General features: G+C 35.0%; 1 protein-coding gene across 1 annotated transcript; it reads left to right on the top strand.

Moving 5' to 3' along the window:
- Nucleotides 1–13,285: 13,285 nt before the first annotated feature.
- On the top strand, nt 13,286–14,795 carry LOC138332822 (cysteinyl leukotriene receptor 2-like). Its single transcript, XM_069280778.1, has one exon. It carries the CDS (start codon nt 13,414–13,416, stop codon nt 14,596–14,598), a length of 1,185 nt encoding a protein of 394 aa, XP_069136879.1. The 5' UTR covers nt 13,286–13,413; the 3' UTR covers nt 14,599–14,795.
- The last annotated feature ends 4,119 nt before the right edge of the window (nt 14,796–18,914 follow it).

Below are 18,914 nucleotides of genomic sequence, written 5' to 3'. Positions count from 1 at the left end.
AAGACAGTATGCATAGTTGCCAGACGAATGCGGGGAAAAAAAGGCTGTCAGGCATGGTACTTCCCATTTGAGGTAGTCTGCAGAAGATTCCCTCGCCAGTCATGATGGAGGATATTAGGTGGCCTCGGTTTTTCTCCGGGCACTCCGGTTTCCTCCCACACTTATATCCCTCGCGCGCTTACATCCGGGCCATCGAGAGTGATTTACACAAGTTGTATAACTTGTTTCGTAATCGATGTAAAATAAAAAGAGTTTATATTATATGGCAAAGAGTTGAGGAAAGAGGCAGAGAGAGCATACCACTGGCTGTGGAAGCCAACCGTCGGAGAGTAGGGACTGATCACCTCTACTGACCCACCATTCGGAGAGAGTTGCAGGAAAAGGGTTGAAACCCTCGAAAACGGATGTACCTGGCTGATGACGACGACGGTTGAGCATCAACAATTACAGCTGCATTCAGGTACTATGAGGCTTGACCATTTAGACATGAGAAATGTTTCTTATCAAATCAGTATGTGTGGAGGGGGAAATGTTTCTTTTGGAATTAGTTTAAGGTTTGGCCATCTTGGTCTAGGAAATGTTTCTTTTGAAAGTACTTGAGGTTTGGCCGATAAGTCCCGGGAAATCATTCTTATGGGATAAGTTTGAGGTTTGACTTTTAGGCCTGGGAACAGTTTCTTATCGAATATCCAAGTTTGACCATCTTGGCCCGGTTCATATTTCTTTTGGAATTTGACCATTTTGGACGTAATTTTTTTCTTTGGTAATTAGTATTAGGTTTGACCATCTTAGTCCGAGAAATATTTTTGATACCCCCCTCAACTAAGTTCAAGGAGTGTACTGAAATCGGGTTGTACGTCCGTCCGTAGACACAACTTGGTGCGACGAATTCCTCCTAAACTGCTTGACAAATTTTGGGAAAATTTGATACATAGAACCTTGACATAAAGGGGAGTTGAGTAAATTCAGCAACGTCCCCCTATTAATGGAGTTACAACTAAATTTGTTCAGCGGAGGTATTTGTCGTCCACACTGGCGACAGTTTGGAATAAGTTTGAAGTTTGACTATCTTGGATGTGAAATGATTCTTTTGGAATCCTTTTTAATAAGGTTATAAGGACATTAAGGACGTGATTTTATTTCGGAATTAGTTTGAGTTTCGGCCGTGATTGCGTAAGGTGACTAGGCTTATGATGTTTTACTTATGATAGAAACAAAAACTTCGTACATCTCCTTAGCTGTGTAATACTTATATATGTTAAAGATATATATAGATGAAGACCTGTCGCTAAGTGTTAATGTATATATCGATCGAGTGGTCAAGTTAACTGACCATTATGATTTACAGGAAGTGATGACCCCTTGTCTCCATTTCTGTCCACATCAATGACAGCTTTAGCAGCTATACAGATCCTGTGTAATGCTCTAAGTCGTTAGAGATGACCGGTCAGAGGGGTCGTGTGGGCACTGTGTCAATAGACACGTGTCGTACAATCATAATGGGTACGTTTATCACAGTCTACTAGTAACTTCGAATTCGCCCATCTTATATTTTTGCTTATCTCAATTATTTTTTTCTTTGTTCTCATACTAAACGTTGGTTTCTGATTGGGCGACTGTTTCTTTTATTTAAAATTGATGTCACTATTTTTTTAATTTCTTCGGGGTATGAAAAAAATTCCGCATAGCGGATTCCCACAAAAGTTTGCAAACAGTTGTTTGTAATAACCTGTTGAAATTAAAAAATAGAGAGACATCAATGCTTATAATTATATTTTAGACTATATGATAAGATAGAATACGCTTTCCAAGGGATCTTTATTTTCCAAATCGATATGCAACGTCAATGTTTTATTGTGATAATATCGCCGGGTAGTCCTGCCATTCTCTATTTGTATAGTGGTATACAAAAAAAAAAGAATCTGCCCAATCAGTAAACCAGATTTAGTTTGAAAATAAAGAAAAAATAATTAAAATATGGAAAAAAATATATCCGAGAATGGCGAGAATATCCGACATAATCGTGAAATCACAATAGCAGCATTGATGTTGCGTATTCATTTGGAAAAATAATCCCTGGAAAAATCAATGGAATCGTACGTGTAAACATATTTATTTAATCAAGTTGTCTGGAAAACTAATTATAAGAATTGATGTCACTATTTTTGATTTCGTCGGATTAGTAAATAAATTTTGTCTGCAAACATTTATGAGAATTCGCTACGTGGATTCGCAGATGGCAAACAAAATTTATTCATACCAAGATTACATCAATGCTAAGAAGTGTAATTATTACTTTGGGCGAATTTCAATTAAGCATTGAAGTCACTATTTTTTAATTTCATCGGGGTATGAAAGAAATTTTGTTTGCAAACTGTGTGAATCCGCGTGGCAAATTTCATAGAATGTTAACTTTTATGTATACATATATATTCAATTCAATTCATTTATTTGCATTTTTACATCCACAAACAAGGATCGATAGCAAATTACAAAGATAACATTACATGTATAACACAATAACAATAAAACAAGAACAACTTATGCATTCAGCAAGCCCGCTTTCCTCAGTTCAAACGACTTTTTAATGAAGAGGCCCAAATCCTGCAGAAGTTGTGGTTCATTAGATGACAATAACTTTATTAAATTTTCATAGTCTGTGAACATAGAATTAATGTTGTATTTAGATAGGAAACTTTTTCTTTCAGTAGAATTTACTGTACACTGGAGGATGAAGTGAGCTTCATCCTCTACAATATTGCAAAATTTGCATAACCGGTGCTGGCGAGGTATCTTTTTTGTCCTACCAGCTTCAATTTCTAGGTTGTGATTGCTGATCCGAAGTTTTGTCAACAATTTTCGATATTCAAAATTTTGCAAAGAGAGATAATATTCCTCTTTATAGTTTTGTTTAAGTTTACTATATAGAAATAGCTTATTACTACAATCTAAAAGCTGCATTTTGCTTGAGAAAATAATGTCAAATCTGCCATGTATGAATCTTTTTAACGACCGTTTTAATCTGGCCTGTGCCTTCCTACTGAATTTTCCCCTTTTAATGTCAAATGTGATGTTATTTTCGTTGATAATACTTGATACGTATGAATACCACGAATATGATCCACTTTCATGAATATTTTGACTGACCTTCAAAGCCTCTTTTACAAGATTATTAATGTCATCTTGTGATATTCTACTAGCCAAATAACACAATGCTTGAGTATTAATGAAACAGTCTAGTGTATATTGTCCTAATTCAGCCCTGGAAGCAGCATTTACTGCATATTTTCCAACCCCAAGGGCCATTTTGCAAAATTTTAAATTTATTTGTTCAAATGGCGTTTTATCTATTATTGAAAATTTGTCAAATGTTGAATTATTCACATGCGCTCTTTTACTTGCATTTGCAATTTTACTGTAAAAGTCAGCATACCATATTTCAGAATTATATGTTAAGATTGGTCTGACTAAAGAATTATACAACTTTTTCCAGAGCCATATGGGCATATCAGCTATTTTATTTAAATATTGCTTAATTGAAAACAGAACTTTTCTACTTTTTACACTAAGTTCCTTAGCAGCTAGCATGAATTTACCGTTGTTACATAAAGTTGTACCTAAATATTTATACTCAGAGACTTGTTCAATTTCCTGATTTTTAAACATAAACGGTTTCACATTATGTTTGGTTTTTATATTTTTCTGCCTAGTTTGGAAAATCATCGTTTTTGTTTTTTTAGAATTTATTGAAAGCTGCCATTTTTCACAGTAGTTTTCCAATTCAATTAATGATTGCTGCAGTCCCTCGGGAGTTTCTGATAAAATCAATAAATCATCCGCAAATGACAAACTACCTACTGCTAAATCTTCTAATTGTAGTGGATTATTATTTAGAATGACTGGTAAATCATTGATGTACATGTTGAAAAGGGTAGGACTTAAACTATCTCCTTGTTTTACCCCCCGAATAATGTTAAAATATTCTGTCGTGAATGTTTTAAATTTTATTGAGGATTGCGTTTTTCCATACATGTCACTAACAATTTTGAAAATATTTTTTCCGACACCATGCTGTGCAAGCTTAAATAATACGCCCCTGATAACCCGATAAAAATAAAAAATAGTGACTTCAATGCTTATAATTAATTTTCCACGCTACTTTATGAAATGAAATACGTTTACACGCACGATTCCATAAAAAAATTTCCAATGGATTATTTTTTTCCAAATTGATACGCAACGTCAATGCTTCTTCTTGTGACGTCACGATAACGTCGGGATTCCGCGCCATTTTCGGATTATTTTTTTTCATCGTGGAATGAAAAAAATAAACAGGCCAATCAGAAAGCCAGAAACAAAGAGAAAATTAATTATTTGACGTTGAAATATACGGGTTGTAGTAGTTACATGTATGTGATAAAATGCATATTGTATCTAAAAGTATTCATTTCATATATAATGTTATTACGAAACTCTTCGCGAATTTCAATTCTCGTTTCATAACATCTCGTATAAAATGAACAGTCCTTACAATGTGTCTGATTCCGGGATGGCGTCGTGTGTTCTGCACTATTCAGTTCTGAACAATTACTAAGCAATAACATAAAGAGGTCTATTCACTTATGTTTCGCGTGTGTTTTCCTAGCTCACCTATTTTACCATTTTCGACCCAAAAAGCGCCAATGTCCCTTTAAGCGCCCTTCCTGTTTTTGAGGCCTCATTTGAATTGATTGCGCCTTCATACGACCCAAACCATCATAACTGTATAGATTTGCAATAATTTCGTCTTATTAAGCACGTTTTCTTCATTTTTTTCCAATTTTTTAAATTCCCTGTGCGCTTATTGGGTCGAATACGGTATTTGCGAATACATAATGCTGTTATTCCCGATCTCAAAATTATTTCATTGTCGTTGATGACATCGATATCGACTGAACATCATAAAACAACTCAAAGACTTTGTAGGAACAATTGAGAGACGATGTTAGAGGAAATTCCGCCGATGTTTTCCGAAAAAATTATGAGACATTGCACTTCGATCCAACTCATCTTGGTGTGACTACCCAGAGATTAGCTTTGTAGGGTTGTTGGGGGACTTATTGATGAGTAGTTTTTTTAAACCATGACAGTAACTTAAAGCCGAGAATGAAAGTTAAAAAGTGTACATTGGAGATTTTTAAAAAAAAGTCAGTATTTTTTTTTTCTTCAAAATTCGTTTCTGAGACAACCCCTTGCGTTTCTAAGGACGGGCAGTCGCCATTTTGTTTTAACTCTGCTTGGATAAACCACCGGGTACCGACCCCTCATCCTCGATACTCTTATGATATATACACCCCTGAACTATCTCATAGTAAAATTGAAGGCAGTTCAGCGAAAAACATTTGACCAATCATAGGCCAGCAAAGATTTCCTTTGAAGGCTACAGAGAGAGCGACGCCTAACATCAAAGCTACACAGTCAACCAGTGTACCGTTATACGTCCCTTTTGATGAACATCAACGGACTGAATTACCTGTTCTATTCTGTTGCCCTCAGTTTTACTATGAGATAGTCCAGGGGTGTAGAGATCGTAAGTGATCGGATCCCCTGGAGTATCGAGGATGCCGACCCCTATGTAAAGCGCGTAATTTTTAAGTTGCATTGTCAGCTTTAAGCTACCCCTGATGTCTAGTTGTCATATTTCAAAAATAAGTCCCGCGTGCCATACTCTGTCGGGAAGTTTGCTCTACGGACTACACACATCAAACACAAAATATAATACATGTGTTATGCGAATCTTTCCAATTAATTTATCATTTTTACTTTTTTTTTGCTTTTTACATAAATGTGTCGTATTTGATATATATATATATATATATTTTTTTTTTAATTAAATATTTTAAATATTAGTAAGCGGGAAATTCAAAGGGGGAGTAAGACAGGTATCGCGACAAATTGAAATATAGTACTAATACCAATATACCTAGTCTAGACCTAGGATAGAAGTATAAATTTAAAAACAAAAATAGAATATCCCATGTTTCTTCATGAATAACAATTATATTTCATCTTGCTATATGAAAACTTTTATTTTTCAATTGTACTTCGCAACCGGGAAAATATCAAAATGTCCATCCACTCGATATAATTTTTTCGTCTAGAAACAGTGGATATTCTCTATAGACCGGTATAACACGTGTATGGTTGTATGTAATGATAAATAATACCGATATGGTCTCTTGTTTCATTCAAAACCACATGAATTAATACCAATAAACTTGGTCCATTACCCGTTCGTAACATCGATACAGAGAGATATTGTAAACATTTTGCTGACTCATTCAATAAACATAAACAAGACCTGATGCAGGTTAATGGTGAGAGATTTTAGAAGCTCAAGATACTATCATGTTCTGTGAACGCTAATCGAACGTTTCATATTGCTGGTTTCAAATCGGTCGTTGTTAAAAAGAAGTTTAATACATTAATCTGCAATACAGAGTTGAAAGACATGACTGATGTTTTGTAGTAAGTTAATTGATTTGTCTGTCAAGTCATCAGCTTGATGGACCTAAACAAAGCGATTTGTTGTTTTAGTAATCCGGCGAAGAAGCCCGAAGGGAGAAATGTCTGGCTAAAGTACATAAACATCTCGACGATCTGATCACTCGGCCTCCCTGGTGACGCAGTAGATATACCGGTGATATCGGGAGTCAGAATGAAACTTTACATCAGTATTGTACCGGAAACAACGTGGGATATAAGACTTAGGGCAAGATTGGCAAACCCATAACCGCTCTGCTGTAAAGGAAACCTACGCGAGCCGCGCCGCCCTTATGTCCAATAACCCACGAAAACTGAAGTGTCCTTAAAATAACCCACGAAAACTGATCTGTTGTTAAAATTACCCATAAAAAATTAACTGTTGTTAAAAATACCCATAAAAACTGAAGTGTTGTTAAAATTACATCAAAAACTGATCTGTTATTAAGATTATCCACGAAAACTGAAGTGTTGTAAAAATTACCACCAAAAAATATATTGTTAAGATAACTCACGAAAACTGAACTGTTATTAAGATTACCCACAAAATTGAACTGTTGTTAGATTGCTCACAAAAACTGAACTGTTGTTAAGATTACCCACGAAAATTGAACTGTTGTTAGATTGCCCACAAAAACTGAACTGTTGTTAAGATTACCAACAAAAACTGATTTGTTGTTAAGATTATCCACGAAAACTGATTTGTTGATAAGATTACCCACGAAAACAGAACTGTTGTTAAGATTACCAACAAAAACTGATTTGTTGTTAAGATTATCCACGAAAACTGATTTGTTGATAAGATTATCCACGAAAACAGAACTGTTGTTAAGATTATCCACGAAAACTGAATTGTTGAAGATTACCAACAAAACTGAACTGTTAAGATTACCCTAGAAAACTTAGCTGTAATTAGGATTACCCACACTTCATTCTGTTGTTGTGAAAACATATGCCAAACTGCTCTGTCGGTCAGATAATTTAAGAAACTCCGTCCTGTCGTTAGGGAAAAACCATGACACTGTATTAGGTTGCTACCGAAACAAATACCAAACTGCTATGTCGATAGCTTCCAGACAGTGTTAACATTTCTCTAATAGCATTTCAAACATTTCCAACGGAAATCTCTTCTATCTGACGAATGATATGTATCATACTGTTATTGAAGACTGTATCGCTTATTAAATATGCTCTTGACAAATAAACACCACGGTCTAAAGTTAATCAGATGTATTGGCAGATAGGCCATCAAAGGGAACCGTTAACGAGTCGTACAACGTAAACTGACGTTCACATCAAAAGTTGTCTGAATCATGTGGAATGCTATACAAACACACGGGAAGCGGTTTATTCATTAGATGGCCTGTTTTGATTTTAAGGCCCACTAGCTTTCCGAATCAAAATATATATTAATATCACAATAAAATACATATATCGATAGCCTCAGATGAGGTTACAACATCAAACAAATGCGTAATCGAAATGAACAGTGAAGATTCATTTCGCTGTTTTGCTGTCTGACGCAGTGATACGCACATTGATGGTGTGTAATTAATTGTCATTTACATGCCACACATAAGATTGTTCATAACTACTGAAGTAAAAATATTTCCTGTAACCCTCATTGTACTAAGTTGACACCGATAAAAACGATTGGCAATTGTACATTAGCGTATGAATTAAAAGTTCCCCGGTCATGTGACCTAAGCTTGCATGTAGTTGATATTTGTATGGTGTTTGATTTGAAAATCATCAATTTCACAAGAAACACAAAGTTTATTGCTTGTATATGAAATGTTAGTGTCTTGTTCGCGCGGAAATGAAATCGCATTTTTTTAGAAATCGACATTCATCAAAAGAAAGAAAGTAATAAACAGCAGAAATCGACACAAAAATCGATATTTAGCCTTCCGTTATAGGAAATATTTTGAAGACACGCATTATCCGACTGAAAACATCAAAATCGTGGAAACAAGTGATTAAATGAAGATGCATTGTACGTCCAAAGTATACTATTCCGTGATATTTCTATTTCAAAACAAGTTCAGGAATATTAACCTTCCCGGAATTAAAATTGATTGGAAATTCCATATACAAATTTAGATGTAGATATTGAATAGCGGAGATAAAAATCTTCGTGAATTTTTCAAAATCGTAAAAGTAAATCGCGTGTGAATTCGATTTCCAGTATATATATGTAACGATGTTTTAAATAACTTTCGATAAGAAATCAATCATATCTATATATAAGTATATGAATTAATAAGGAAAAACTACTCAAATAATTCTATATTAATTATGATAGTCTTTATCTCTACCATATTGAAGATTATAACTTGAACTTGTACATATTTTGTAAATTTCTATTTGCTTTGTTTTGTTTGTTGTTTTCATGTTAAATGTCATTCTTTATGTAATCTTCAATTTCGGAGGAAATATAATTTATGATAATCACAATAACATACTATGCAAAATTATAGTTATTACAAAAATCATACAACTGTTGTTAGTAGTGGTAAATCATAGCTGATATCTATTTATGGGAACATGCAGTCATATTCTGGTTACAGTAACTCATATAATTATACCAATAATTTGGTGACCATATGATCGTGTAAATCACAATATCATATCAGTCATTCCAAAGAGTGAATATATTGTAAATATTTATAATAGAAACAAATCTAAAATCTATTATTTTTTCTTCTGTATGGAAAGCATTGAAATTAATGCATTATGCCCAGTGAAATATTTTTTTTTATTTTCCAGTCACGATTTCTGATCACAACTTACTTACAGAGATGTTAGGTATATAGGCCGTTCAAAGCAATGGTAAACATTTTCATCACAATGTAGTCTTGGACCCTTTGCCGGGTGTGATCCGTTTCATTTGAATCTCTGACTACAAAAACTACCAAAATTCAGATAGTTATAAACCTGTTTCAAACCAATAGTCATTGAACACAGAAAGACGTAAAACGACCATTAAATTGAGCAGACAGGTCATCGGGCTAAAAAGAAATTCGCATTTCAGCCAAAAGAGTCCTGGGCCGGATCCAATGTTTTTATAGTTGTCCACCCATAGCCATATAATGTCCACTTAGTAAACATCATCAGTATTCCATACACAACTGTTCGACGATACATTGTACGTAAAGATGTCTCCCCAGTATAGATAATGCTATACAATATTATACAAATATAACGCATGCCTCATTTACCGTCCAAGATGTGTAAACACAGAATTTCTGTCATTACTACAATGTTCCCTTGCTTGATTGTAACATCCCCGTCTCCTTAGCCTACTAGTTGTTATATATGTCCCGGTTGATCTGATATGCCACAGTCAGACTACTAACGATAAAACAATGTGATGAATTCGAACATTTCTAAAATATTTGGCGATAAAGGGTTGGTGGCAAGGAAAGGGGTCTTTGATCCTAATATATATGATTTGGCATATATCCGCTGTTATTAGATAATAACAAAACTACTCGCCTTAGTTTACGTTCAGTAAACCATTTAGATGAGCAATTGCAAACGACTAGACCCAAGACCAAGATTGCATTGTTCCCAATGGTTTAGGTTTCGGTGGAGAAGTTGGACCCAGAATGAGAAACTCTTTCCATTGCTTCATTATGGTAAAGAGAACTAGTCTTTTATCAGAATAATGGAATCTTAATATGGAAAATAAAACTTTTTGACATCCTTCATTCTCTGTATAATTTTCGTGTTCTGCAGTATCCCTATGTCCGTCAGCAATACAGTCCCTTTGGACCTCTTGTTTTTTTCATTCAATAAAGTAACAGCAATGCTCATGATCACTTGGAGATTAAGTGAATAGAACAGAACAATTGAACAAGATTACTTCAAATCAGAAATGCGGGAGAAATTTGTCATTGACCATGATAACAGCGACAACCATTATGTTTTAGACCATGATTTTTGTGTTGTATATAGCTAAAACATAGATCTAGCACATTCAGGTTATCACCTGCAGGTCAATGCTTTACGCCCGTCGACATTAATTAGCCAGGAATGAAACTCTTTGTCGGCGATGGAACTCTTTGTTGTCGGAGGAAATTAATGCTGTCATGTTATATCGGATATAGTAGTGGTGTGGAAATAATGGCGTCCCCCTTGTTATTGATATCTCAGGTCATTAGCTCAAAATGACGTTAGACAATACAACAGGATTGTACACATTATTTGTTAGAATATTGTATCGTAATGTCGATGACTTTTCGGAGTATATGAAACAATAAAAGAAAACGGACCCTAGATTGTACCTACTTTACACAAACATCATCATATATGGCATTGATTGGGAAATGTAGTTATTTTAAATTTGATATAAATTTTGCTTTCTCATAATAACTTTTCAGTTTGAAAACAAAAATCAAATTGATGTAGTACTGTATTTGCATTTCTTGCTCTGTTGACGTTTTCAGTTCCACATGTTGATAGATCTGTCGCGGGTTTCACAAGTTCAATTTACGAGATGATTGAGAGAAAACGAATAGTCCTTCAATACCAGTATATATAAATATGATAATCGCCACATCAGATGGCCATATGGGTTATAGCGATACGCATCAATACACGTCCGGATTAACGGTGTGGTCCAGTATTAATACCCCAGGGGATCTCGTAATGTTTACCACACGACAAACTTACGATCAAAATTCAATAACTGTTTCCCTCTCGGCTGCGCGCCAATGGACATTAGTCCACTTGATAGTCTTCACATTCTCATGTGAGGATAAAGCGGACAAAGGGTGATGTATATGATCGTGTTAACATAATCAAAGGCGGAGTATCTCAGCCACCGTAGCCGGGTGTGTGTATATGTGATGCCTGTTTATGACGTATCATATATTGACAGCAAGTAACCAACAAACAACCAGCCCACCGATGTTCAGATAAGAGATTGATATATCCCAATTTTACATCAATTTGTATTTATTTTGTGTAGCACAGTTTGAAGACAAATATGCTTTCATAGACGAAATAGTGTTGCAAATCCGTCCACAATTTTACTTGGAATAGCATCTACTTCTTAACAAAATGGAACTACAACAACGCGATATCAAACTGCACAGGTACGTATCTTGTGTATGTGATGACGTGGTTAATGTGATGGTATGAAAGCGTTTTATAATCTCAAGTGGTTGGTTATTATTTAAAGAAGCCCCACCGCTGACAAATGGTATTTTTTCTCTATCAAAAACAGAAGCAGACGATTAACTATTTTTCTTCAGTTACAAAAGTTACTTACTTTGCATTATTACCACCATTGAAAAGTTGGAGCTTCTAATTTTACTTCGAGATAAAAAAATATTGAAAATAATAAATTGCATCCCGAAAAAATTCCGTGGCACTATTCCCTATATGGAATGAGGTACTGATTACGTATGCACCAAAGGCAAAATAAATGATCTTATATTATTTTTGTGTTAATTAGACATATATATACACGATAAGACACCAATTATTGTTAAATTGACGAGTATCGTTTATGCTCTGTCGGCGGTGAAGCATCTTTAAAGCATATTGCTCCATCGAACGAATGTCAATATTTTCGGCTTCATAAAATTTTATTGTGGGAATTTGGTACAATAGTAGTCATCTGTGCACATGTCATCTCTCGGAACTCCCTGAACATGCAGTATTTACCATAGAATATGTAAATGTATTAAGATTTGTAGTGATCTACATAAATTGTCATCAAATGTTGAAAATGACAATATACAAGTTCAAGTAATCTTTATTTAAATCGGCACATTACGTTTCAAACGCAAGCCTTATGCAACCGATTACGCTTCGTACTCGTCCATCGCTGATATTTATATGGATATAATGGTCACCCAATTAGGATCCAGATATATTGTAAAGAGTGCAATATAACACTCACATGGTGAACAATCGTTTTACAATAGAAATCTATGTGTTAGCTATCTATGATCGACAAATGCCATACAACAAATCAGGTTTGGATAGCAATGCTTCAATAACGTTCATACATTGGTATCAACCAATCTTCTGGGCCAAATATTGTTTTTTATTCTGATTGTACAATATTTCATAACGTTCATCCATTGGTACCAACATTGTTGTCGTGGTAACCAGCTAGTAATACAATAAATTTATTCTGGTTGCACCATATAAAACCAACAGTATACAGTTAGACAGTACATCATCTTAATTGGTATTAATTTGTCGGTAACACTGGGTTAATGTTTAGGTATCCATGTCATATTTCGTAAATCTCTCTTGATATGCCTAGGTTGGAACAGCTTACGTCCGCATGTAGAGTTTAATAAAACCTCAAACGATAAAGATCCAATATTTGTTAATTTCTTATGGAAAATTCAACAGTTCTATAACATAAATTATACAAAAATGATACAATATCTGCTTCTTAAGCCAAGGATCTGTTTCCAATTATTTACCTATTTCCTCGTGTATCTTATCAACCAACTGTTCATTAAAGAGAGCTTTTCAGACCACGAGATGGTCAGTTCTACCGATAATTATCACCTTATCCATACACACTGCCAAAATACAAGCGTTATCACCTACGCATCTACACGTCCACGCATTCAGCTATCTATGCCCACATGGTCAGTTCTATAAGATTTTAGCCAGTCCTATTTCACACCTTATTCACAGTTTACACGAACTGGACTGCATCACTTAGCAAAGCAACGTCCATGTTTGTTGACTGTGAATAGGCGATCGCTTCTGACGCAGACAACATGTACGTGTAATTGACTGGTGTTGATGCAAGAAATGTAGATATATAAAGACTTAAATTATTGTTGTTCATTTACAGATTAATGTCCGGAGATGATGCCTGGATTTAACTGAAGTTGTGTGTAAGCCAACACTATGACAGACCAAGCCTATGTAGCCGACTCCGTTGCCAAAGGAGTGCCGCCATTCATGCTAGTCTTCGGAACGTTTGGAAACATCTTTTCTATTTACATTCTGACAAGGAAGAACATTCGACAGTCCACATGTACAGTATATCTTATTGTGCTAGCGTGTTCAGACCTAGTGGTACTATATACTGGCCTTCTGAGGACGTGGATATCAGCCACATTCCAGGATGACATCCGAACTCATACTTCCGGTATCTGTAAAATCCACACCTGGTTGGTGTATGTTTCTCTGGATTTCTCGGCTTGGATTTTGGTTGCCGTCACGGCAGAACGTGTGGCCTTAGTGTGGTTCCCCCACAAAGCTAAGGTCAAATGTACCAAGAAAGCAGCGCTGTTTATCATCACTCCCATCTTCGTGGTCCTAATGTTAATCAACAGTCACATTCTGTACGGCATGGACAGGATTGTAACGGTCGATGAAAATTCTACCAGTATTTTGTGTGATTTCATTTCGGAAGATTATCGCTATTTCTTTGAGGAACTGTGGCCATGGGTTGATTTGACAATATTCTGTGGACTTCCGTTTTGTTTTCTTGTCACCGGAAATGTTTTGATAATAACGAAAGTATTTTCCAGTCAAAGAGCGGCAAAACGACAGGTAGTTCCGCATGATCCCAACGGTCGCGCGCAACGATCTCAAACGTCGTCGATGAGTGTGATGTTGTTTTGTCTCAATTGTGTCTTCTTGCTATGTACGACGCCTGTTAGTATTTATTTGATTGGCTATGTCCACTGGTCACGAGACGCTACGGAGACCACTAGAGCCAATCTCAGCCTCGTCTGGACATTGGTCAATGTGTTAATGTATGCTAACAATACGTTTAATTTCCTGTTATACTGCATGAGTGGAAGTCGTTTTCGGACGGAGGTCAAGGTTGTTTTTGGAAATATGTTCAATATTCAAAATAGATATAATCGTACACAAAATAGCCAACGTAGAAAAAGGAGCACCATGGAACGTTCTAGAAATACTACGGTTGCCCCTGAAGGCAGACATAAAAATAATCCCAACGATAACAACAACTTTTTGTCTGTGATTACCCCTCCGAGGGAAGGTGAGTGTGACAGTAAGACCCACTCGCAGGAATGTGATAGTAGAACTCACTCACAGGTTATTTCGTCAAACGTTTGACAACATCGTCATTGTCATCATTGTTAGAAACATACATAAAAAAGCCCAGAAATAAACTAGAAAGTGAACATTTATTTTAATTGGTAAACATTCAGTTGGTGATGTTTTTGAGAGGTTTCAGTATCATTGCAGTCTCGTTTCAACTTGTATCAACAAAAATGTTCTGAAAATTTCGAATAAAAATGATCAATATCTGTTGCAAGTTGGCATACGTATTTTTGTCCAAAAAAAAACACGCTAATATTGTTTGTATACATGTTTTATATATGAATTTCAAGAAATAACCAATGTGGTGGCCATTTTGAAAATGAGCCTGCCTTCCTTTTGTGTAAAGCCAAATTTTCATCGTTTTTAATCAATTACTTTTAATTTAACTCATCACTGCGTGTGACAGCATTTTTAGCTGTATCCAGCTAATTTTCACTGTAAATCTAGGTTCATTGAAATTCGAACATTAAGCAATAATATCAAAAATGTCACTCGTTTGTCACATTATAGAGGTAATTGAGAAGTTATATTGTACACTCTTAAATATTGGGAAACAAATTTAATGGGGCAAACAAGTAAGCCAAATCAATACCCATTTGTCTGCCCGATTTGGAAAGAACAAAATATATTTCCATTTAATACGCAATATTTTTTTTATATTTAATGATAGACTTTTTGCATAAAGTACGCGAAATGGTTTAAAATGGTGAATTTTGTTTCTCAAAAATAAGGAATATGGGTAGCAAATGTTGATAATATCAAAATACGGCTTTAATTTATTTCGGAAAGGGCAAAACGACAAAAAAGTTATTAAATAAAATATTTCATCAAATAGCTATTTGATATTCAAAAGCTCAAATTCGCAGCCATGGACATATATTTTTTTCTCCTTTTCTTCTATGGTATGAGCTCTCATTTGCAAAAATGTATATAGAAAAAAAATTGTTTCTTATTCAGAAGTGTGCTATCTTAACTACCATCATGTATAACTGACGATGTAACATACCATTTTTTTTTATAATTTTTGACATATATAACGCTACATACAAAAAGTTCTGACTTTCTATTTAAATGCTTAGTAATATCATCGAAGTAAAACCTCCGCACATTACACATTAACTTGATATCTCATCAAAACGTCAACTTATAAATATAAAATGTATTCAGTGAAAAGACGTTGTACGCATGGTAACAGTTAATCCCAGTTCGGAAATCAACATGTTGGTCCACAGGTTTACGACACGCAAAAAAAAATACTAAAAATACTGATTTTTAGTTGTTTATTTATTTATTTTTTTTTTTTTTTATTTTTTTTTTTTTTTTTTTTTTGCGCGTCGTAAACCTGTGGTTGGTCAAACAGGTCACTGCCTGTCTAACGTGTGATTTTCTATCATGTTATTTATATCATATTTTATTTTAGATTCATTATTTACATCTTCATTACACAATTTTATTTTTTTTCTGCCAATCTGGTAAGGATCTCTCCCACATCTCCCCGTACAAAGGGACGTCTTCTATTATAGGAGATTGGTCTATAAATTGTTTGAGGGAGATAGCAGTGATATCGAAAATGAAGTTTTGTTTTCAAGATAGTTGTTTTTCAAGCGACTAATTGAAAATATGAACTTAAAGACAACAATTATAATATATGTTCACATACAATGTATATGTAACTGAACGCTGGCACGTAATTACAATATTCTGTGATTGAATTTCCACATGTACGATGTAATCAATTGTCCACTGGAGACCTAATTTAATATATTCAATTATTTTATTACCTTGAGCCTTTTGGCCCTTCTGTTTAAAGCAGACATATACACAAACATCCATTCATACACCATCTTCGATACTCTAGGGGTTCCAATCACTTACGGTCTCTACACTCCTTGACTATCTCAGTAAAACCGAAGGCAGCGCAGAGGGAAAATCTGAATCGATCACAGACAAGCAAAAAAAATCCAAAGAGAGCGATGTCCAACTTCAAAAGCCACACAGTCAACCATAGTGTACCGTTATACGTCTCTTTTTATGTGCATAAAATGACTAAATTACCTGTTCTGTTCTGTTGCCCCCAGTTTTACTGTGAGATTGTCTATGGTGAAGAGATGGTAAGTGATCGGAACCCCTGGAGTACCGAGGATGTACATACACCGACACACACAACCCTAGCAAGTTTACAAGATTAGTTAGAGATATCATGCAAATTGTAACTTAAAATATTTCGTATCTTATATATATATATATATTTTTTTTGCTTCCTCGCTCTGATAAAATATTATTCCTTAATAAAACGCTTTCTGGAATTAAGATAGCATTCATATTTTAAAATAAAATGACATTTATCTTCATTGTCCTCGCTGTTATAGTACCTGCATGTTATAAAGTCAGATGTTATATAAATCCACAAACTGCCACAAATACCCTACCCCTATCCTAAATTAGTTATTTCTCCCTCCACCCAACCATTCGCTTCCATTTTCTAACATTTCATGATAGCAAGCGTTCAAAATAAAATTGTCAGTCTGTTTTAAGTTTATTAGTCAAATTTTCAATTTTCTCCCGATTTCTAAAGACATCCTCCATAATTCTTGATAAACCATGAAATTCGTTGTGTTTTTTTTAAACTCCCAATAATCGTTTACAAAATCCTATGATATTTTTTCAATGTCAGGAGCCTTATGAAACGCCCAAACTTCAGCTACATAAATAAAAGTATTACACTTCATCGATAATAATGTGGATGCTATTCATTGATGTGTCCTGTTTAGGATTAATACAGAAATATTATCTTAGAGAAATCGCCGGGTAGCGAGTATTATCATTTCCCATGTGTGTGCCACGTCATTTGTGCACTACGACGGCACGGAGGTGACATAAACAGTATTTGTTTTATGTGGGTAAAATGTTTTCTTTACGTGCTCACGTAAAACTCATAACGTGAGCAACCCTAGTAAGTTTTACGTTAAAGTAAAAAAAAAGTCATTGAATAAAAAAAATAGACAATTTCGTCTTACATAAATAGAAATATTTTTTACTCTACATAACCATCGTTTTTAGCACACCATTATACAAATATTGACACGATACAAGGATACAAGTTTTGCTACTTGGAACAATTTTGAAGGACACCGCAATGGCTAATTAAGAACATCTTTATCCACGTACCACAAGTAGGTACTTTTAGTACTTCTTTACAATTATAATAGCTACATTTAAAATGTGTTAAAAAAAACATCTTTCCTAATCCTACCTCACTGTTGATCGGCAAAGCTCTATTTTGTTTGGTCAGAAACGTGGAAGAGACAGGGAATTCCCTGTGTCTATTTATGGCCAGGTTACCAGATTTGCAATGTCAACCTCTGAACAGGTGGTCATCGGTCAAAGGTTGACATTGCATTTAGTCAAGACCTGTCCGAGCGGTCTAGACCAATCAGAAAACGGCAAAACGCACAGTCATATAACATTAAATATTTTTTTCCATTCACCACTGCACCACCGTAGTACGGTAAGTGATATTAAACTAGTATCTTTAATAATCGGAAACAGGTAACCTGTGGTTAAATTGAAAGACACGATCGATTTTTTCTTGGCTGCCAGAAACCTTCTTTGTAGGTGAATTTATTTGTCTAGAATGAAACAATAAACCAGTGCGATGAATTTCTTTTGCTGCTTGAATTGATATTCTGAAATGTATCATGAAAGCATTATTTGTTCCACTCATCGATCACACATCTGTTATATGTGAAACGTAACAATTCGAGACAAATCACAACTCGTTAACAAGGAAAACGTCACGGAATATTTCTGTTTCGCTATAATGAAAAAACTGAGTGCATATCATCATCCTCGATACTCCAGGGGTTACTATCACTGTCGTCATATCTACCCCAGGACTATCTCATAGTAAAAATGAAGAGACCAATCACAGGCCTGCAAAGACCTCCTTTGAAGATTACAGAGAGCGAAACCGACTTCAAAGTCACAAAGTCAACCACAGAGTAGCATTATTCAATTATTTTCATGACCAAACTAGTTGTCTCAGTTTTCAGTTTAACTATGACGTAATCTAACAGTAAATATTACCACAGTAAAAGTAACCCCTGGAGTATCGAGGATGGGGTTCATCATGCTCTAAACTTATTATCGCGGTCTTATTTCACGTTTTCAACCAGAATTTGTCTATTAATGCGATTTAATTCAGTGATTCGGAGTCATGGTTCTGCTGTGTCTATGACTGACACATATTTACGGGGGTTGATTTTAACGATTTCAATTCGCCAGAGACATACTCAATAATTTGATCCCAAATTATTTATTTTATATTA

The sequence above is a fragment of the Argopecten irradians genome, chromosome 10, assembly GCF_041381155.1.
Source record: "Argopecten irradians isolate NY chromosome 10, Ai_NY, whole genome shotgun sequence".
In the NCBI taxonomy this organism is placed as follows: Eukaryota; Metazoa; Mollusca; class Bivalvia; order Pectinida; family Pectinidae; genus Argopecten; species Argopecten irradians.
This window is presented reverse-complemented; position numbering and strand designations above follow the sequence as displayed.